Raw genomic sequence first — 22,299 nt, forward strand, 5'->3', positions numbered from 1 at the left:
ATATGTGAAGTTGAGAAAACTGAGGTGTAAAATGACACTTGAGAAAAGGAGAAAACTGGAAGGGAAGCTAGATGATCGGCTTATGTTTGATGGCTTCGTCTCAACAGGAAGCTGTAATTTAGCTGGAACACAGGTGGTCTAGTGCTGTCACTGATCTATTTGAGCTCAAAGGGATGCATGTCAGAGAAAGCCTGGACTTTACTTCGCACAACGGACACATAGAGCAGAGCGGGAGTCTTAAAGTACATGGTCACTTTATTCGAAGAAAATATTAAAACAGTAGCATGTACAACTTGGAATGAATGCAAACTGAAGAGTGGAGTGCAAACTCCCACAGCAGAAGAGATGCAGGGGAGAATTCACCGCTCAGGAGTAAAGAAACAGGACAGAAAAGTGAAGGCTCAGACACAGTCCTCCAACCATCTCGAACATCCCTCCATCATGGCGAGACACCACAGAGACGGCCGTCCAGTAAAAGAAAGTCATTGAAACAAAAATAAATGATTGACAAAAAAACGGTAAAATCATGCCAAAAATTATCGAAATGTTTTTTTTCATTTTTGATTTTTGCTTGTTATCCCCCGCAATACCTTAAAGCCCCATTCCACTCAAAACTTGAATTTACAAGCTTTCTCTCTACTTGTGGTTCCTCTTAAATAAATAAAAAAAAAACAATAAAAAAAACAAAAACAATACAACACTTCAGTGGACTCAGCACGCTCTGATTGGCTGGAGAATGAGCTCCGGGCTCAAGCTGCATGCATGAAGAACAGAAAGAAAGAAAAAAAAAACAAGAGAACAAAAGGAGGATGGCCAGCCCAAACATTATCAAGAGCAGATGGAACTTAAGGAGTTCACCAAATGCTGTTTTTCTTCAGTTTGAAGGTAGTTACAGGATATTTTTCTCTTGAATAACTGATGCTAGACTGATCTTTGGGGACATGATCACTAACCATTTCATGCAGATATTTGACTTTTTTCCATTATTATCTGTGTGGACAGAAGGATACTTTATTTTAACATTCAATTATTATTATTTTTTAAACAGAAACATTGTGAATAAATAAACATTTTTTTCCCAAGAGGTAAGTAAAACATTTGACTGATTTTTTTTTTCTCTTCTAAGAGGGCACGGCAGAAGGAGGCGGCTTCACTTTGCGGTCATCATCTGTACAAATTCTGAGAGGAGAGATGGAGAGAAAATGAGATTAGCCAGTTGCTTTTGGCCGAACGCCACGCTGCGCACCCAGCTGCTAAATTGTTCAATGGCTTATTAATTTTTTAATCAAGAGGTGAAGGTACAATTCACACGGTAATTAGCGTCCCATTTCCGAATAGCTTTCATACGAGTCTAATCAAGAGGCTCCGCTTTCAGCAAGATTTTCGACGCAGATAACTTAGAAGTAAAAGATACTGTGGAGATTCCAACATGGAGATGAATAAAGTAAACACCACAGATGAGATTTTAAAGGAATTTTAGTTCTCTGAATGAATCATTAAGAAATCATGAGGTAATGAGATCACAGTTGAATGTGGAGTAATCTACAACGGTTTTCGAACGTGGCTTAACCAATTGGAATCAAGGACCGGGACTATCCGTTTTACAAAATAGCCTTTTATAATAGCCAAACAAACATATGACAACCAAAAAAGGAATGTTGTAGGAAATACAGTGAGCGTTTAGCGGTAAGAAACGTACCTTCGTAGTTCACCTGACCATCACCATCTATGTCGGCTTCTCTGATCATCTCATCCACCTCTTCATCTGTCAGCTTCTCGCCGAGGTTTGTCATGACATGACGCAACTCTGCAGCACTGATGTAGCCATTACCGTCCTAGAAGGAATAAGACAATAGAAGTCACAGAAAGGGCGGGAAAACTTTGGCCTCACTGCCGTGACTCTGAAATTTGAGTCGCTTTTGGCTGTAATAAACAAACTAAAGTAGTCACAGCTCAAAACACACCTTGTCAAATACCCGAAACGCCTCGCGAATCTCTTCCTCGCTGTCTGTGTCCTTCATTTTCCTGGCCATCATCGTCAAGAACTCTGGGAAATCTATGGTTCCATTTCCTAAGAAAAAGGGAAGTGCAATTTTATTGAAAACAGAAGTACTGACAGGAATGTTCACCTCAAATACTCTTGAGGTATGATAAACCATTTTAGCCTCAGAGTAAAGGCCCGTTCACACCAAGAACAATAACTATAAAGATAACGATAACTGTATTGGCGTCCACGGCAGCGGACGATATCTTTCTGGTTATTCCAAGTGTGTGCTGCAGTTTTGTCATCTGCCTCTTTAAATGCTCAAGCGCAAATAAAGTCTGGTGGATTCTGATTGGCTCGCAATGTTTTTATCGTTCATCAGCTGGAAAAATAATTCTGAAAGTGATTCCAACGATATCCTTCCTCTGTGTCATTAGATTTAGAAAGATTTTTAGAACTATATCTTTATCGTTATCGTCCTTGGTGTGAACGGGCCTTAACAAAATAAGGTAATTGTGACTTAACATCTCACAATTGCGACTTTAAATCTTAAAATTAGAAGAAATAAACAACTCTGAATGAACTTGTTTCTCATAAACATGACCACTTCTCCATTTCTTATTTTAAAATTCATCTCACAAATACCCCTTTTATTTTTGTCTCTCAGGCAGGAAAAAAGGCTTCCATATTGAAGTGTCACAACAGTTAAAGCCTAGTAAAATTGCAGTTTAAGATCATTGTTTTGGGTGATGACGCCACCACCCCATCTTAGGGTCATTCGCTTGGAAAGCTTTCAGAACGCAAACCGCAACCGTGTCACGCCGTGGTCACTCACAGTTTACAAGCAAGCCATCAAAGAGATGAGAGTACTGGGAGGTGGGGATTCGCTAAGAGAGATCAAAAACCATGTGACTCACTCTGGATTAGCAGGAGATGATAGTCCTCAAGGGGCTGCGGTGAATAATAAAAGCTGAGAGGGTTACAGTGATATAAGAGACGTGGCTAGATCCCTACAGCTGACACGGACTAGCCGCAGCTTGACCATAAAAGAGTTAAACCATGTCTAACGTTCATCGAGGTCTGAAATAGGTCAAGTGTGCGGTAATAAAGACAAGGCTGGATTACTGACTGGATGCGTGAAACCACTGGTCTAGGATTAGCCATCCTAAAAGAGACTGAACTTTGACTCTGGTTTAAAACCTATGGTCCTTTGGGCTGCAGCACATGGCGATTTAATGGTCTGTGGCGTAATATAGAAACTCGTATTCAATGAAACCGTGTGCAACAAGCCACATTCTTAGCATGGCAGATACAAATGTAAGGCCTTTGATTGCCACAGGATGTTGAGTCATATTAGCACAATCTTTCAAAGGTACCGGAGGGGGACGCAATTCATTACTAGAAGAACCACTCAGCAACACACGATTGTGCTGAAATCAGCCATTTCCAGGTCACTTCCAGTGTCGATTCTCAAAATAAGTTCCTCCACGGTTTCCCGGCAACTGGGTAGGATGAGTGTGTGGGAACGAGATGACGAACGCAAAGAGTGGATTATGCAATTACTTTTATTTTACACTACTCGCATTATTGCCGTCTGACCTAGATCATGTCACGGCAGGAGAGAGGCAGGCTGGATCCCACAGGCCCATCGATTCGCTGATCGAAGAAGACTCGCAAATATGACTGGCTTTTGAAGTCTTGCAGCCTCCTGATCCTCCCACACCATCTCGCCTGTCTGTCTGTCTGTCTGTCTGTCTGTGACAGAAGGCTGATAGAAGAGTTTTCTGGTGTCACCCCTTGCTGAGTGAGTCACAACGATGAGTGGATGAGATTAAATGGCTGTACTTACTCCAACGACAGATGTGTAAAAAAAAAAAAAAAATTGTCCTTTGACCGGTACCTTTAAATGAATGGTGTTGTTGTTTTTTACAATTGCATTGTAAGTTTAATATGCAAAGACAACTAGGTAATTGATAAATAAGAATGTCCATGATAAAAAAAAAATAAAAATGCAAAATTCACTTTCACATGGTGTGTGAACATAAATGTATGTTGTCAGTGTGTACACAAGCACAAGCAAATTATACCATTGCCCATAAATCATAAACGGTCTCAAAATCGTTCGCATTTTCTATACATTGTGACGTCACGCGACTGGTGACTTACTACCTTAGAATAAGATTCTCCCCTGAGTGAGCTGTACACGGTCCGCCATGTTTCATTTAATCATTTATTCAAGAAGACTCAAGAGATTCATTAAAAAACAGAGAATCGTGCATTAATGAAACAGGTATTTATGAATGAGTGTGAATTAATTCGTTTTAAACGTGTTTGAATTAATGATTCAAATTAGTTTTTGGGGTTTTTTTTATAGACTGGAACATGTTATTCTGTGTAGAATAACATTTAAAGCATTTAAAGATACACAAAGATACATTTGCATTTAAAGATACACACACGAAAACAGTGTGTTTTTGCTTCCACCCAAAAAGGGCCATTTTGGACATAGTATAATAAATTATCTGTGTGGGGGATTTAAGCTGGACCTTCACAGGCACATTCTGGGGAAACCTAAGATTTATTTAGTCTCTTTAGTCTAAATTTAACTAAATGTCATGTGGTGTAACAAATTCTCTCCTATTAGTTTCACAAGTTTTTAGTTTTAATTAGGGCTGGCCGTTAAACGCGTTATTAACGGCGTTAACGCAAACCCATTTTAACGGCGTACATTTTTTTATCGCGCGATTAACGCCTAGCAAACTTTGTATTTTTTCCACATGCTTTTGCAACAACTAGTAACGTTATTAAAACTACAACACCACACCGGATCTAGCTAGACCAGAAACAAAACAACAGGCACGCCGCACACACTTGTCACCGCACACACTTGTTTGGCCTTGCGATGCGAACCGGCCAAAGAGTGGACGAGAAGCGCAGCGCCGAGCCACGTCTAGGACAACTCGTATCGCACATCGGACGCGCACTTTCCCAGTTTATGGCCAGCAATAAAAACGCCGAATGGCGCCGCCGGTGTGTGTACACTCATAGAGAATAATGTGTTCGAATTTTAAATACGAGGCGCTGCGCTTCTCGTCCGGTGTGCGACCCCTCTTTAACGTTACGTTTTGAGTGGATGAATGATGAGCGCGAGACGCCGAAATGGATGCCAATAAGATTCTGAATGGAAAGTTTACTTTTAAAAAGTTGCGAAATGGTTCAATTGACAAGACCAACGTGATCTGTGTGTTTTGTCATTGTGAACTGAGCTATCATCGCAGCACGTCCAGTCTGAAAAATCACTTGATGGTCAAGCACACACACACACACACACACAGCTGATGCGTTTCTACGCCCACTCGTCAATATCAGTAACGTTACCTCGTCAGTATTTCTTTCACCCTTTTATTGATGGACAGGGTTACATTGTGTGAGAGATTATTTGCTCCAAGTGAGAATGTTAGTGTGAAATTGAACACAGTATCCCAATGTTGTTTTCAATAAAAAACATTTGCACAAAGCAAGCCGATCCACTTTTCCATGTTGATAAGAGCATTAAAATGAGAAAATATAATGGGACAAAAAGAAATCGAGACATTTAAAATAGATAAAAATGTGCGATTAATCGCGAGTTAACTATGAAATTCATGCGATTAATCGTGATTAAATATTTTAATCGTTTGACAGCCCTAGTTTTAATATAAAAATCATCTCATTGATTAAAGGATTAGTTCACGGATTTACTCACCCTTATATTTATATTCATATTTAACACGTTACAGAGTAAAATTCTAGCTTTGGCCAAACGGTCATACGCAGTCTCTACTTGCGCCTCATGAGAAACTTACAAAATGTATGACGTCAGAAGTAGCGTAGTGCGTCATGGCGTAGCGTAAATATCAGCGGTCCGTCACATTACTTGCATAAATTGCACTTTACACAGTGGAATCCGTATGTTCGTTTGGCCGGAAGCTAGTTATTTTACTTTATAAAGTTTTAATATTAATATTTTTCTTACACAAACTCATCGGTTTGCTTCAGAAGGCCTTTATAAACCCCCTGGAGCCGTTAGGAGTTCATTTACGATGGATGGATGCACGTTTTTGAGCTTCAATCTGTTGGTTGCAATCCACTGCCATTATAAAACTGGGAAGAGCCAGGATGTTTATTAATATAACTCTGATTGTATTCGTCTGAAAGAAGAAAGTCATATACACCTAGGATGGCTTGAGGGTGAGTAAATCATGGGCTAATTTTCATTTTAAAGTGAACTAATTCTTTAATACATGAATAGGTTTTTGTAGAGCTTTTGTGACTTTTCAATGGGTCTGCAGAGATCTTCTTTAGGATTTCCTCACTATGACTTTTTTCCTGCATGGTTCTGCAGGTTGGTAAAAACCAAATGACTAATTTTGCAGATTTTTTTTATTATTATTAATACGCTGTTTTATTGATACATTTCCTTTCGAAGAAATAATAATAAAATATCTTGCCTAACTATTTAATAAGGTTAAACTTTTACACTTTTTCTTTCATCATGATATTTGGACAGTTGCATTATCCTGACATTTTTTACTTGATGCCACTTTATAAATTGTATTTATAAATGTAATCTTTATAATGTAATCTCTTTAAATAAATGAAAAGATCCAGATACAAAAAAAAAAAAAAAAATGAGTGTTGAGTCACTGACCCAATTAGAAGTAAGCCATTAGAAGGCTGATTTCCTGAACAAACATGCTCTGTGTGTCTGAGCAGTCAGACACAACAACATTATGAGTTTGTGGGGAGTGTCCTTTTAAAGGGTTAGTTCACCCAAAAATAAATCTTCTGTCAAGTCCTCAAGATGTTCCAAACCTGCATGACGTTCTTTCTTCTGATGAACACAGAAGATGATATTTTAAAGAATGTGGGTAACAAAACTTTTGACGATAGCCATTGTATTTTATCCATACTATGGAAGTCAATGAGTGGCGTCAACTGTCTGGTTACCCACATTTATCAAAATATCTTCTGTGTTCATCAGAAGAAAGAATGCATACAGGTTTTGGAACATCTTGAGGGTGAGTAAAAGATGACAGATTTTTTTTTTGTGGGCGAACTGACCCCTTTAATTTTGAGATATTTCGAAACGGGTGATAAATTGCATTTAACGTTGATTCATAGTTTACTTTCAAATTCACTCACCGTCAGCGTCCACCTCATTGATCATGTCCTGCAGCTCCGCCTCCGTGGGGTTCTGGCCCAGCGACCGCATGACTGTGCCCAGCTCTTTGGTCGTGATGGTGCCGTCACCATCCTTGTCGAATAAGGAGAAAGCCTCCTTGAACTCTGAGATAAGACAACAGCGGTTGTATTTAGTGCATGCTTCGAAACACACATATCAAAGTGATCCGATTACGTGCATGAACTCACCTGCGATCTGCTCCTCTGTTAACTGGTCAGCCTGCAAATCAAAGAGAAAAGAGATGCTGGTTACTAAGCAGACAGAGAGAGAGAAAAAAACATTTCTGGTTTTAATGCTTCTCTATACACCAAGAAGAGTCCTATTGATTACAAAAACTGAACTGGTAATGTGACACTTGTAGCATGAAAAGGTTGTAAGTGCATTTTTAGATGTGACATCCAAACAAAAAAACACTTTAGACCGTAGCATCAGATTACAGGACATTGACCAACAACAATCCAGGCCTTTGGTTAACAGTGAGGAGGGAAACGCTTGCTGTTTGAGTCTCAAGAGCTTGCTAAAGTGGATGAGAGCTGCTAGGAAACCCACATTATGAAGGGGTGGAGTGGGGCTAATGGACCAAAGAAAGAGGAACACGCAGCCATCCCTTCAATCACACTAATTATGCCACTTCCTTGATGCATTAAGCAGCCATACTCTCACATGATATGACATATAACATGCACTGGCTTAAGAGCCACACATGAGTCACTGGCAGATACATTGAGACAGAGTGCTGGTTTGCTGGATATCTGGGTCTTTCTGCTGCCAGCTGTATGGCTCATTTCATTCCTCATGCCCATTTGCCCAGTACACCCCCATCAGCCTCCTCCTGGGGGACGGGGACCGTAGAGGAAGAGACGCAGCTGCTCTGGGACTCTCTGAAGACTGTCTGTCCTGCTGTCTGAAACGTTTCCCTTTTATAATGGCCAATAAATGGAAAGTAGTGGTTGTAGGTCGATAAAGACATCGCAAACATGCATATTTAAGCAGGTGCACTAGGACCCGACAACTCCCAAAACGTCCAACAACATGGTAATCGTGTGTCAGTCACAGCTAATAGACGGTTAAGAGTCGAACTGATAGCACTTTTCTAATAGTTGCCATGATGAATTTGTTACTTATTTGGTATGTCATATTGTTTTTCATATTTTCAAGTTTGTCAAAATTCTTGTCTGTAATTTTAGTTAATTACTTGACGTTAAGTTGGCTTTTTGACAAATAATTTGTTTTGCAATAGGATCAGTATCAAAATATCACTTAATTTTTAGCCTCAAATTTCCTAATCATTGCACGTAATAGCGATGCATTTACAGAAAATGTGACCATAAAACCAAGATTCAAATCAAGGCCTGTGAAACTTTTGACCTGTTTCTCCTCTATTTTCAATCCCACACCTGAAGGCTCTCTACAACTACATCTCTAGAACTCCACAGGGCAGAGAAACTGCACGAATGGCTCCCGTCGGCTGTACTTACTGTGCTTGACACTATACGGTCAGTGTCACCCATCTGCGCTGAGATGTGTTTGTCTAATAACGCTCTATCGCTTATTAAAAATGTTCAGGCAAATGAATGTAGGTCAGTATACACAGCATAATCCTCAAGAGTCCCAACACATAGGCTAAAGCACGAGTTTCAGGGAACATTACATCATATCTTAACCCAGGACAGCTGTCTCCTACCAGATGCTGTTCCTCTTTATTAGAACACACACAAAACCAATACAGAGATCATCAAACCACCTACAATAAACCAAACCAGTCCAGAAACCCTTGAAGGGATAGCCTAGTTCACCCAAAAAGGACAATTTTGTCATAATTTATTCGCCCTCAAGTTGTTCCAAACCTGTATGAATGCATTTCTTCTGCCGAACAGAAGATATTTTGAAGAATGTTGGTAATCAAACAGTTGAAGACCCATTGACTCACTTCCATTTATTTTCTACTATGGAAGTCAATGGCTACCGTCAACTGTCTGGTTACTGACATTCTTAAAATACCTTCTTTTGTTCAGCAGAAGAAAGAAATTCATACAGGTTTGGAACAACTAACAATTTTCATTTTTGGGTGAACTTTAAGCCATGCAAACAAAACCCCAGGGGGGAAAACGCTATTGCTCACGAGTTTGATCTTTCACAGCTTACTAAAGACGTAAACAAGCTTAAAAGCAATTAAATTTGGCTAAAAGTAGTAAACAATGAAAAAGCCTTTAAAGCATTTATTAGGCTAACCTTAAATGTTAATTTCAACATTTACTAATACATTACTAAGTTGTACCTGTATTTTTAATGGACCTCAGCTAACAGGAACTAACAATTTATGATAATTTTTTTTATTCTGATTTCTGCAGGGAAGCATATTTATAAAAAAAATAAATAAAAAAAAGTAAGTTTCTGGTTACTAGGATGCATCATAACTACATAATATGTGAAATATCAAACAATACCTCTAAGATTCAACAAACAAACAAAAAAGCTACAAGACAGACATTTCACAACGACACACCTTTTATTTGCATAAGCTACAGTGACTAGAGAAAATACAGGAAACTGGGCGCCCATGACCATAAGCCTACACCCTTTTAGTCCACGCAACACTGAGGTTTGGTTAAAATACAACTGCCTGTCATTAGTGAGGCCTTTAAAATGTCAGTGAAGTGGTTTTAGATGGGACATACTGACCAAGCTGTTGTAATTTAAGTCTTTAGAGGAGGTATACAGGGAGATGATGCAACATCCTACACAGCCTTCTCTGAGACACATCTACAATCATCTTCATTATGTCCCATCCATCATATTTCACATAAGCATATCAGCATAAGCATCCTTGTCAACCCAACCTACTGACCCACGACCCCTAAAACACTGACCAGTCTGTCTAAAATAAATAGCACAACTACAGGTTCCCAATGTGCTGTCATGATGATCTAAATCATCTTATTTTAGGATATAATAGAACAATTATAATAAATGGCATCATGCATTCCGCATCATTTGATGTATAACCCGTATGTAAGATAAAGGATGTAAGAATTGCGCAGTTGTAGATTCAGGTTTCACTGACCGATCCACCACTAAACTGATCAAATAACGCGCATGTTTAAAATTAGCTCGTCGTTATAGTAAATTATCTCGGAAAGTTGCATCTTAATTAAAAGCTTGTTTTGAGGTTCATTTGGTGCGGGCAGACAGATAGAGTTACTGCATCTAATAGTGTAGCATTAAATATCACGTACCATGTTTGTAGGGAATAGAGGGTGATGATGATAATCTCCAGACTAAACTAAACGCAGCAGGTCTCTATCTCTCTCTCGCTCTCGCTCTCTCGCTCTCCGGGATGCGCGTGCACTGCTACGGCTCCGGCTGCTGTGCTGTGTGGACTCGCTCACTCACTCGGTGAGAAGAAGAAGAAGCGCACATGTATTCATCCGCCACTCACTTCCTGACTCAGTGCGCGCGGAGCGGCCCTGCCTTTCCCTCTCAGCCAATGACACGCGCCGTTACAGCGCAGGCAGACCGGCCGAAGCACGCCGATGATGCAGTAAACAGTGTTTGCTTTCTGTCCTGCTGAAATATTTCAGCATTTGGGTAATGGGTTCATTCAAGTATGTGCCAAACAATACATATTTGTATAATATTAACAAGTCCTGCTCCCTGTTTTAAAGACCGTGAGTATATAAACCTTGAAGGATCCCATTTAATCATAGGCCTAACGTTACTGATTGACAAGAACTTGCTCATTTTGTGATTAATTGCCCATTGTCCAGTTTGAGGCACTATTAATTTAGGTCTCCTGCTACATTATACATTAAATGTCAGTGTCACCTAAAAGAGGTGTTCAGTTATTTCCCTAATGAAAAACATTTGCAGGTTTTTAAAAGTTTTTTGGGCATTATTTCAGCAAGAACAGCTTAAATCAGCTATACCATCTGGTTTGTTTGAGATGGGGACTCATATATGGACTATAAATGAGTGAATTATTAGGATTTAAAAAAGAATTTCAACAAAAGAATGCTGCTTGTTTAAAGATGTTTAAGGATGTCCATAACTGTTGAAACATTTTCTACTGACTAGAATTGCTTATTTTGTATCATTGTAAGGGATTAATTAATTATCCAGGAAAGTCTGCAGAAATAATTATGTATTATGTAATTTATAACACACAAGAACTGTACTGAAGCATCAAAGTTAATTCATGCTATGTGTATGTAATATAATATAAGCTTCTGTTGTTTGGAGAATCTTATTAAACTGAATGTCATTATTAGATCATGATTAAATAAACGCTCATCTTGCTGCTTTTATGAAGGACAGGCTCAAGTGATGTGTGATGTGGCACTAGTTTCTCTAGGCGGAAGGACAGCGTGGATTTCCCTCCGCTCGAGTATTTACGGTGCCGGTGTGTTACGGAGCACCTGATTGGTTGACGCGGACCTGCAATATTATACACAATGTTAAGGGGGGGATTATTGGCCGCCCTGGACCTGCAATGCACCAGGCAAAGATGTATAATAGAAAACCCATCCAAAACTTCTTAGCATTTTTTTAATTATTATTATTGAAGGAGATTATATCCATATTTGGTTACGTTTACTTTTATTGCACCACATTGCAGTACAATCTCTTTAAAAAGAGGAAGAAAAAGAGGAAAGTGCATCAGGTTTTACTCACACACACTGAATGTTCAACACTTTCTATTGGCTAATGTACAGTACAACCCATGAGCGAATCACAGGTAGAACCTCCACTCAACAGTTTTGTAAGTGTAAATTACATGACATGTTTTTTAATTAAAACGTAAATTATAAATGATAAGGCAGTGCATATGTGCACTGTATTTAACCATAATATTTAAATTGTAAAGAGTACGGTAGTTTCTACCTCAGTAGAACTGAAATCAGGCCTACATTTATTACTTAATCTTGTACTACTTGGTCATATTTCATAGATTAGTCAAATAAAATGTTTTTATTCAGAAAGGACACTATATATTTATCAAAAGGGACAGTTTAATTTATAATGTTAGACAATTTCAATAAATACTGTTCTTTTAAACTTTAAATTTATCAAAGAATCCTGAAGAAAATGTCACGGTTTTCACTAAATATTTAGCAGCAAAAAGCACACACACTGTTTTATAGCTAGTAGTTACCACACATTAACCACATCCTAATATATGGGTCATTCCTGTCCTGGGAATCGGTAATATTTCAACATGGATTTTTTTTTTTACTACATATGATTCATTTTCTAAATACCCCACATCATTAGGCAAATCTCAAACCTCCACAAAATCATTTTTTCCCCCCACCACAGGCAGTAAAACCTTTTACTATTTTAAACAACTTTTATTCTAAACCCTATAATGGACAAAATGGAATTGGTTTAAAAGGGATTTTACTCAAACCTTGTTATAAAACAAACATCTACCTGCTCATGCGTCCCTTTTAACAATTTAACAACTACACATGTAACATTTGCACATTTTCATGCTATTGAAGTTAAAATATAGACTTATTGTGTTACTGGTCTCTTTATATATATATATATATATATATATATATATATATATAAACAAAATGTATTCAATTTAGATGTTTAGGGCCTAACTAAAACCACAGTTTTATTGTGTGGTAATCAGAAATGCATTCATTTTTAATTGTCTTCCCTATTATAATATTAATGTGACAAAGTTGGTTAGTGTATATTATATATATATATATATACATACATACATGTGGCCTTGTGTTACCTCTTGCCAAGAAGAGTATGTCAAAATGGGCAAACACGACACCTAGTGTCCTTAGTGTGGAGGATCACAGATGAACCTGGTTCTGAGTTGTAGAAGCTTTGCCTCTGTGACACACACAACCAAGGGGTCTGCATCCAGCTTTCGGTCCGCGTGAGCTCGTCTCTGACTGCTGAATGTGCACAGCGAATGATTTAAGGAGAATGCAGCACTGATCCCATGAAGGGTCCTGTGCTTTCTGCTGACTGGACACTTCCATTAGTCATTTCCATCACACTCTTCATGCTGCTTTGCAGAGGTCAATAACGAATGACGTCTTCAAAATCAGGACTGAAAAGAGGAAAACTGTCTTCCTAGAGGATTTACAACATTTTATATACAGTAGCACACTTAATAAGGTATAATAATCTGCAATAATATTTAATAATAATGTGTTCAAACGGTTAACGTGGCCAAATATGAGCTGCAGCACACCCAGTAAGTGATGAGGCTGTTTTAAATAATTAAGGGGAACGGAGAACTGAGATTGAGACGAGAACAATCTAAAAACGCTGCATTAATTATGGCAGTCTCTGCAGAGTCGAGCAGGAGAAAAGACGCTGGTCCTCTCGTCTGATAATTAGCAGAACCTCGACGGAAGGGAAATTAATCGTTCCTCTCTCTGAGGATATGCGTTCTCTTACTAGGACTTTCTGATTAAGATAATGAGGTTCGGGAGAACAGATTTTCAGTAAGAGTTCCTTGAAATTGATATCTAAGAACATTCAAATGAATAGAAAACTAGATTAACAGTTTCTTTTCTGGAAAGAAAAAGATCTGAAATTCATATAGAAATGTACACGGACACAGACACACAGGTTTTCATGTTTTATGGGGATTTTCCATAGCCATAATGATTTTTATACTGTACAAACTGTATATTCTATCCCCTTACACTAAACCTACACATCACAGGAAACTTTCTGCATCGCTCAGTATATTATATTATTGCAATTTACAATAACGGTTTTAATATATTGTAAAATGTAATTTACTCCTGTGATCAATGCTGAATTTTCAGCATCATTAATACAGTCTTCAGTGTCACATGATCCTCCAGAAATCATTTTAATTTGCTGATTTGATGCTCAAGAAACATTTATTATTATGATCAATGTTGAAAACAGTTTTTGTTGTTTTTTTGGAAACTTTGATACACTTCCATTTACAAATTTGGGATTTAAAAAAGAAAAAAATACATTTGACTTTTATTCAACAAGGATGCAATAAATTGATCAAAATGTTAAAGTTTAATTTCTAATGTTAGAGAACATTTCTATTTCAAATAAATGCTGTTCTTTTGAATTTTCAATTCATCAAAGAAATCCTGAAGAAATGTAAACATTTAAGTAAAAGTATAAAAATATTAAGCAAAAATGGCTTTCAACATTATTATTAATAATAATAATAGCCATTATTAATAATTGATAACCAATAATAATTAATAATATCTGAGCATCAAATCAGCGTATTAGACTGATTTCTGACGGATCATGTGACACTGAAGACTGGAGTAATGAAGCTGAAAAATTTATTTTTGACATCACAGAAAAAATTACATTTTACAATATATTCACAATTTCACATAGAAAACCGTTATTGTAAATTCAGACTTTTTTGCAATATTAATGTTGGTTTTTTTATGCAGCCTTGGTGAGCAGAAGCACGTTTCACCTTATGTGGGCTATAAGGAAAAAGAAACAAACCAATCAAAGCTCTAGCATTTATTTTCTGATCACATGAACGAAAAACAACCCGTCAGACAAAAACGTGCGTATATTATAGCCAAATGTATACTCGAGATCACACTCACATATTCTCATAGAAATGAGAACTGGAGGAAGATTAGAGATAGAGGCCTTCGGGGGTGCCCTCCTGCTTCTTATACAAAACGTTTTCTTTAGACTTCTTGAAGTCCTCGTTGGTGACCTTCATCCTGCGTTCTCTGAGGGCCATGAGCCCCGCTTCTGTGCAGATGGCCTGAAGAGACAGGAAATCAAGAGATGAGATATAATAAACAAGTCATCTCCATCCTGAAAATATGAAAAAAACACCACAAGAGGGCAGCAGAGCTTTCTGCAACACTTTAAAATGAACCAAACCCCTGACAAACACATGAACATACCTTAATATCGGCTCCTGAAAGGTCATCTTTAGCCAGGATGAGGTCGTCCAGGTTCACATCAATGGCCACAGTCATTCTGCTGGTGTGAATCTGGAAGATCCTTCTTTTGGTTTTCTCATCTGGTAACGGGAACTCGATCTTACGGTCGATACGACCTGGAGAGGAAGACAGACAAGAGTTTTTTACTTGAGTGGCGTATTTAAAAGTACAGTAACACTTTAGTTTGGGTTCCAATTCTCACTATTAACTTGTTGCTTATAGCATGCATATTATGACGATATCAGCTGTTTATAAGTACTTAAAACGCACATAATAATGCCTTATTATGCATGACCATATTCTACATCCCTTAATCCTCAATACCTAAACTTAACAACTATCTTACTAACTATTAATAAACAGTAATTAGGAGTTTGAGGCAAAAGTCGTAGTTAGTTAATAGTGAGAATTGGACCCTAAACTAAAGTGTGACCAAAAGTAAAGTTGCACAACTGACTGGAACAAAACTGTTTAACTTGAAAAATGTTTTTGCGCAAGTGCACATGCTACATGTAGGCGGATTGTATGAAACGGATCAAACAAATGTTTGTTTATTAACGAGCTGTTGTTTTATCACATCACGCGCTGACAGAGATGCAGTATAATGCCATGGCTCATAAATTTCAGTACATCAAGCCATGGTAAGCTGGTTTTCCACATTAAACGCTTTAGAACGTCCCTGTTGCAAGCAGGGCGGGGCTGAGAGCGAGTGCTGATGAGCGTCACACCGGTCTTTTTCCCTAAGCCTTCATTACAGTCCCCAACACACTTTTTTACAGCGTGCATTGCGCTTATACTAACTACACCCATAAAGAGTGAACAAGGCGCTGACTGCTGCAGGACGCGCTCGAGGGAGAGACGCGGGAGTGCAGATCGCGACAAAATCGGCCAATTCCGATCACTCGGTGAATCTTCTCTAACATTTAGTAAGCCAAAGGTACAGATACATTCACAATTTGTAAACTACTTAATTGCAGTATCGTAAGTATTTGTAATTCCTTACTTCACATCTCTGCTTGAAGGTGCATCTATAATACACATAGACTTAGAATATCATAGTATCAGTTTGCAGTAGCATCTTACCCGGTCTAATAAGAGCAGGGTCAAGAGTTTCTATCCTGTTGGTAGCCATAATGACCTTCACATCTCCACGTGAATCAAAGCCATCCAGCTGGTTGAGCAGTTCCAACATGGTTCTCTGAATTTCACGTTCACCTCCTGAGTTTGAGTCGTATCTGAAAAGAGGAATTCAGGGTACACCATTACACAGTATCTTTTAAAATGCCCATATTATGCTTTTCCAGATATTACATTTCATGTAGTGTGTAATATAGCTGTTTGTATGTGTAAAAGGTCTGCAAAGTTTCAAAAAATCAAAGTGCATGATAAATTGTCTCCAGCCTGAAACGCTTTTACAGTGATTCCAGTCTTACACCCATCACAACCGACTGGGCCATCTGACCAATCAGAGCAGAGTAGGCTCTCAGAGTTTAGAGCAACTGAATCCTTTATTGAACCGTTTCAGACACTGTATATTGTATATATAAGTATACTGTAAGAAAATTAAAGTGTTTATTGCAAATAAACCTATTGTAAAACAGCATAATTCGGGCACTTTAATAAAAAACAAAAATGTGTATGCATTGCAAAGGATATGAGCATGTTTGGATTATTTCAAAATATTGCTCTACCTCTTAGTACCAATGGCGTCAATCTCATCGATGAAGACGATGGAAGGTGCGTGTTCCTCGGCCACCCTGAAGAGCTCGCGCACTAATTTAGGGCCGTCGCCGAGATACTTCTGAATCAGCTCTGAACCAACAACACGCAAAAACGTTGCAGACGTCTGATTGGCCACCGCTTTGGCAAGGAGGGTTTTACCTGACATCCAGAGGAATTATACGACAGATCAAGATTTGTGACGTCACCACATGCCCATGATAACGTATTTCTTTCTGTGAATTCTGTAAACAAACAGTGGTTTTGGACTCACCTGTTCCAGGGGCGCCGTAGAGAATGACCCCTTTGGGAGGCTTTATCCCCATTTCCTCATAATACTCTGGATGGGTCAGCGGCAGCTCCACGGACTCCTGCAGACCAAAACATATGTTAAGCAGCATAGAATCATTTTTACGTCACCAAGTACCTGCAGCTTCTTTTTGAACTATTATAATGTAAAATGTTTTAATATGTAAAATTCCACCTATATAAAGAGATCTCTTGGAATTTTTTTGATGCCAAGGACCAGCAGATGATGCCCTTTTGACAGAAAACCTTCCTAAAATATAAAGGCAGCTATATATTTCAAAGATACTAAGCATAAAATTAAAAAAAAACGTTGTTTTCAAAATTACAAAAATCAAATAATCAGCTTCTATATTATCATTGTAGGCCTACTGTACTAAAACCAAATTAAATAAATAAATGCTGAATTATTTAGCCTTAAGCAAGATTTACTTATATACAGGTATTTATAAAACACTTGTTTTGCATTAAGAAAGAGGATTTGATAAAAAACACAGTAAATTAATATTTGGAAATATTGTAAAAAATGTAAAACCTTTTGAACATATTTTAAGTAGTAATTTATTACTTTGATGCAAAGCTGAATTTTTAGCATCATTACTCCAGTCTTCAGTGTCACATGATCCTTCAGTAATCATTCTAATATGCTGATGTGATGCTCAAGAAACATTTATTATTATTATTAATGTTGTATCATCAAATTCTTTAATGATAAAAAACATTTATTTGAAATAGAAATGTTTTATAACATTATAAATGTATTTACTGTAACTTTTGATCAATTTAATGTGCTCTTGCTAAATAAAAGTAGTAATTTCTTACTTTCAAAAAAACTTACTACTGTAGTGCATAAACCCTGAGACAACATTTTCAACACAATTCAAATGTATTTTAATAGCAGTTTTCTCACTAAATATAGTCTCTTTTGTTTAAAGAATTTTTGGGGGGTTTTCTTTGCCACTGTCACCCATCTATGATAAAAGCTTCAGCAATTATTGCAACATTAAAATTCGATACAGTCACATGCCTAGCGAGAGCTGAGGGACTTGAAATGTTGTAAAACCGATGCGGAAATTGTGTTTTTTACTCAACAGCTGAGAAAGGTGTTTTATTGAACAGATAAATTGCCATATGTAGCTCTAACAATTCATTGTAAAGCATTATCTATTGTGAATGGTCATATTCATCCGCACAGTCACGCAGAGCCGAAGCACAACCAAAACAAAGTTCTTCAGCAAAATGCATGCAGTTGCGATTTTTCACAATAAAAGTCACAGTGTCCCTTTAAAACAATTTTGTATGGTGATTTCACACTAGTAAACACATCTGGTTTTTCAATCCAATAAAGATTTGTCTTTAACTTGCCTTAATTTCTTGTATCTGGGCGTCCAGTCCACCGATGTCCGCGTATGTCTCTTGCGGAGCCTTCTCCACCTTCATGACGGTAACAAGAGGGTCTGTGTCGTCCATCAGCACCCCGATGACAGCATGGACCTATAAACAACATCACATTTATTAAATCAATCTACCAACGTTCGGAATCCAGACCTAGATACAGAAAAGCATTCAAACCCCCGTATGCTTATAACGTAAGGACCCCCTCGAAAATGAGATGGTTTGTAAAATGAAAGTAGTAAATGAAAGATACATTCTCTAAAAACAAGTCTTAATATCATAAGAAGTGTTGCTTCTCAAGGAAATGTATCTAGTTTCAGGTATTAATCGATTTTTAATGGAAAATTAGACACAAATACTTGTTTTCCAGTTTAAACTATTCTACTTTCGGAATAGTTGTTCATTATAATTGTCAATAATAAAGTCTGAAAGATTCATCCTATTTAATTCTATTCAATCCTGATTGTTCTGGTGGATATTTGACCTTGTGATTGAGTAAGACGGAACAGCCGGGCTCCAGCAGATCCTTGTCAACAAACGAGAGAATGCTGACATAATGCTCCGAGCCCACAGACGTGGAGACAATGGCATGATTGTCATCGATGATCTCCTCCAGGGTCCCCACAGACATAGGGGTCCCCCTGAGGTCATCGACCTTTGACCTCTCCTCCTAAGAAGAGAGTAAAGAGAAATATCAGTACAGACCAACAAAAGAGAGAGAGCGAGGAAAGAGGAAAAGGACGGATGGTGCACCTCCTGTTTCTCCTCTAGAGGTTTCATCTGCTCCTGGTTTCTGATGAACTCCTCTTCCATCAGCAGGTAATCTTTAATTCTCTCCTGCTTCAGGAGCTTCAGTCTGCACTGTGTGTGTGGGGTGACTATATGGAGAGACAACTGGGCATTAGCCGAAAATCAACCACAAGATAGTCCTGAGTTCAACAGCACAGGTCACGTCCTGTACCTAAAGGCAGTTTGCTGGCAGCATCAGGGCCCTTGGACTTCCTCTTCCTCTTGCCCACTCGAGATGGAATGGGCGGCTCATATTTCTTCTTCTTGTCCTGTTATGATGATAGATAAAGTCATTTAATAAGGATAAACACTTGGATGATGCCGATTTAAAATATTCATGTTATTCCGGTCACCTTATCATCTTTCTTTCCACCTCCTGGTCCGTGTCCTCCGCTCTGACTCTGGCCCTGTGTTTGAAAAGATTCATGTCTAATGTTCATATAGTACACACTACCGCTCAGGAACATTTATTAATGTTTTTGAAAGTAGACTGAATGTATGTGATCAAAAATACAGTAAAATCAGTAATATTTTGAAATATTATTACAATTTAAAATAACTGCTTTTTATTTTAATATATTATAAAGTGTAATTTATTCTTGTGATCAAAGCTGAATTTTTAGCATCATGATCCTTGCTTTAGAAATCAAATTAATGCAGCCTGTGGTGTGCATAAGAGACATCTTTTCATAAACATTTTTAAAAATCGTAATCATCGTATAAAGATTCTTGGCTATACACTAACAAATAAATATATACATTATTAACAGACACTGGGAGTGTCACTGTCGATATAAGTAAATTATTAAACTTAGATTTGAGAAATATCAAGAACTGTATGTTTTTATAATGAAATATAATATGATTTCCGTAACAATTTGATTGTAAGTATTATTATTATTTTATAATTTTGCTTAAGTTAGATTGATTTAATGTATTGATAATAATGAGAATAACAAATATTAATAATGATGTGTAAACTTGAGGATCTGACTTTATATGTCCAATAAAATTGATTTGAGACTAGCATTAATTCTAGAATCACCAGTTTGCTATTTTTTATATTTTGTATTTAATGCAGTGACATTCATACATTTAAGTGAGACTTATGTCTGTACTTTAACTGTATTTTACAGGGAATAGGACTCACATATGCAAAACACTTTAAATATCATTATCAATATCAATATGCCCTATAGGCTATCATAGAAAAAAAAAAGAATGTCCAAAATGACTAATTCACTGAGAACTTTAAATGTAATGGAAGAATAAAAATATTAGTTGAATACCCTACTCTGATGTTAATGCGTGTGTTAATACATCTGTGATGATGAATTGCTTGTTTTTGACCAGATTGCAGGAATAAACACGCTAAAATACACAATAAATATTTGGAATATCGAGAAACTTTAGATTTCATTAACGTGTTGACATGTTTATGTTGTATGCCGGTAAGTAGAGTGACTGTAACGCTTCTAATAACAATTAATGTTTCTTCAGAGGATGATTGTTGTGTTAATCCGTCGATGTATAAATAGGTAACGTTAACGTATTTAGCAGAGAGTTACCAGGAGATAACGTTACCGTTCACGCGCCCATATGCACAGCTTTCACACACTGTATTTGCAAATAACATAATTATTGTGGGAGAGGGAAACAATTTATTCCGTAAATAAACTGCTGGCTCACTCACCATTTTCACCACCGCTTGACGCTCACAATAAACGTCACTACGGATAGACGGATAGGACAAAGATTGTGAAACGCGTTCATTCCCGACTGGAGTCTGGCCTTTAGGAAGAGATAATTCTAATTAATCGGTGCTAAAACAGTTTTATAAACAGCATTAACCCTATTATATTGGGCTCATATTAGCTGTAGCGTCCGACTTCTGCCTCAACTGCTTTTATCATAATTTTGTGCAGCACGAGGAGAGCATGGCAGGTAGGCCTACATAACGTTACCGGTCAAACGTTTTAATTAATCAAATATTTTTTTTGTCAAATCAAATGTTCACCAGGGCAGGGATGTATATTTGATCAAAAATATATTAAAACAGTAATATTGTGAAATATGATTATAATTTAAAATAAAAACTGAAAGACCCTACCAATGTTGAAAACATGACTGTAAAAGGTTGAAAAGTGTTTTTCGTTCCTAATTTATTTTTGAAGACCAGCATTAATTTGAAATATAAATATTTTGTCACCTTTGATCAATATGATGCACCCTTGCTGATTAAAAAATATTTAATAATCTCGCTTTTTCAAGTCCCCATGAAGTTTTTTGGTTTTTATTATGATTATGTTAGCTTTACTGTTATCTAAAAGCTAATGTGCTCCAAAACAGTGACTTCACTGAAACCATTCACTCTGCACTTCAGCTTCTCTCATCAGATTTTCTGTCCAATCAAATGCTCTCTAGAATCTGAAGCGTCCTGTCCCCCTCATTATAAACAGACACTGAAGATGCCTGAAATAGAATCACTTGTTCACACATTTACTATTTTCTACGTGGTGAATGGCACATGGTGCACTATAGGGGATAGGGAACGATTCAGACAGTGTGATATGCTTTTCTTTCCAGTGTGGTGAATGAAGTATGGTACATTAGTGTCATGAGAACCGGTTAGAGATCATAAACTGTGGCTTTACCGAGCTCAGCGGCTCTGGGGCCTTTACCATCAACTATGAACAAACTCAGGGTTACAGCCAGGACTAGTTTTGAGTTGACAAAACCAAACCAATCTAACCAGGCTTTGTTAGTATGATGCGGATCTTCAACTTTCTCTGTCAACTCAGGCTTTGATCATGAGTTTAGGAGTTTAGAATTCACTTCGATTCACTTCTCTCTCTTATGTCACTTTGCTCACAGCTGATTGGCCCAGGGTTGGCGCAAACTCAACTAAAACATACCTGGCTAGCCACCTA

At 37.6% G+C, this 22,299-nt stretch overlaps 2 protein-coding genes across 5 annotated transcripts; both read right to left on the bottom strand.

Moving 5' to 3' along the window:
• Positions 1-237: 237 nt before the first annotated feature.
• Positions 238-10,697, bottom strand: calm1b (calmodulin 1b). The gene is made up of 6 exons (XM_079583560.1): positions 10,445-10,697; positions 7,397-7,427; positions 7,169-7,312; positions 1,965-2,071; positions 1,700-1,835; positions 238-1,179 (listed from the first exon to the last, which is right to left on the bottom strand). Exons 1-6 carry the CDS (start codon positions 10,445-10,447, stop codon positions 1,151-1,153), a joined length of 450 nt encoding a protein of 149 aa, XP_079439686.1. The 5' UTR covers positions 10,448-10,697; the 3' UTR covers positions 238-1,150.
• A 3,112-nt stretch (positions 10,698-13,809) lies between these two features.
• psmc1b (proteasome 26S subunit, ATPase 1b) lies at positions 13,810-21,743 on the bottom strand. Of its 4 annotated transcripts, XM_079639214.1 has the most exons (13): positions 21,063-21,159; positions 19,723-19,776; positions 19,542-19,638; positions 19,334-19,458; positions 19,065-19,250; positions 18,551-18,679; positions 17,154-17,250; positions 16,852-17,041; positions 16,244-16,395; positions 15,122-15,276; positions 14,810-14,976; positions 14,597-14,680; positions 13,812-13,975 (listed from the first exon to the last, which is right to left on the bottom strand). In XM_079639214.1, exons 1-11 carry the CDS (start codon positions 21,063-21,065, stop codon positions 14,842-14,844), a joined length of 1,323 nt encoding a protein of 440 aa, XP_079495340.1. In that variant the 5' UTR covers positions 21,066-21,159; the 3' UTR covers positions 13,812-13,975; positions 14,597-14,680; positions 14,810-14,841. The 4 variants fall into 4 exon arrangements, with proteins under 4 accessions (XP_079495339.1, XP_079495340.1, XP_079495338.1 ...); XM_079639213.1 differs by having other exon boundaries at positions 13,810-14,680; positions 21,063-21,297; XM_079639212.1 differs by lacking the exons at positions 13,812-13,975; positions 14,597-14,680 and adding an exon at positions 21,579-21,743 and having other exon boundaries at positions 14,706-14,976; positions 21,063-21,160.
• Between the last annotated feature and the right edge of the window lie 556 nt (positions 21,744-22,299).

This window comes from Phoxinus phoxinus (genome assembly GCF_949152265.1).
Source record: "Phoxinus phoxinus genome assembly, chromosome: 16".
Classification (NCBI taxonomy): Eukaryota; Metazoa; Chordata; class Actinopteri; order Cypriniformes; family Leuciscidae; genus Phoxinus; species Phoxinus phoxinus.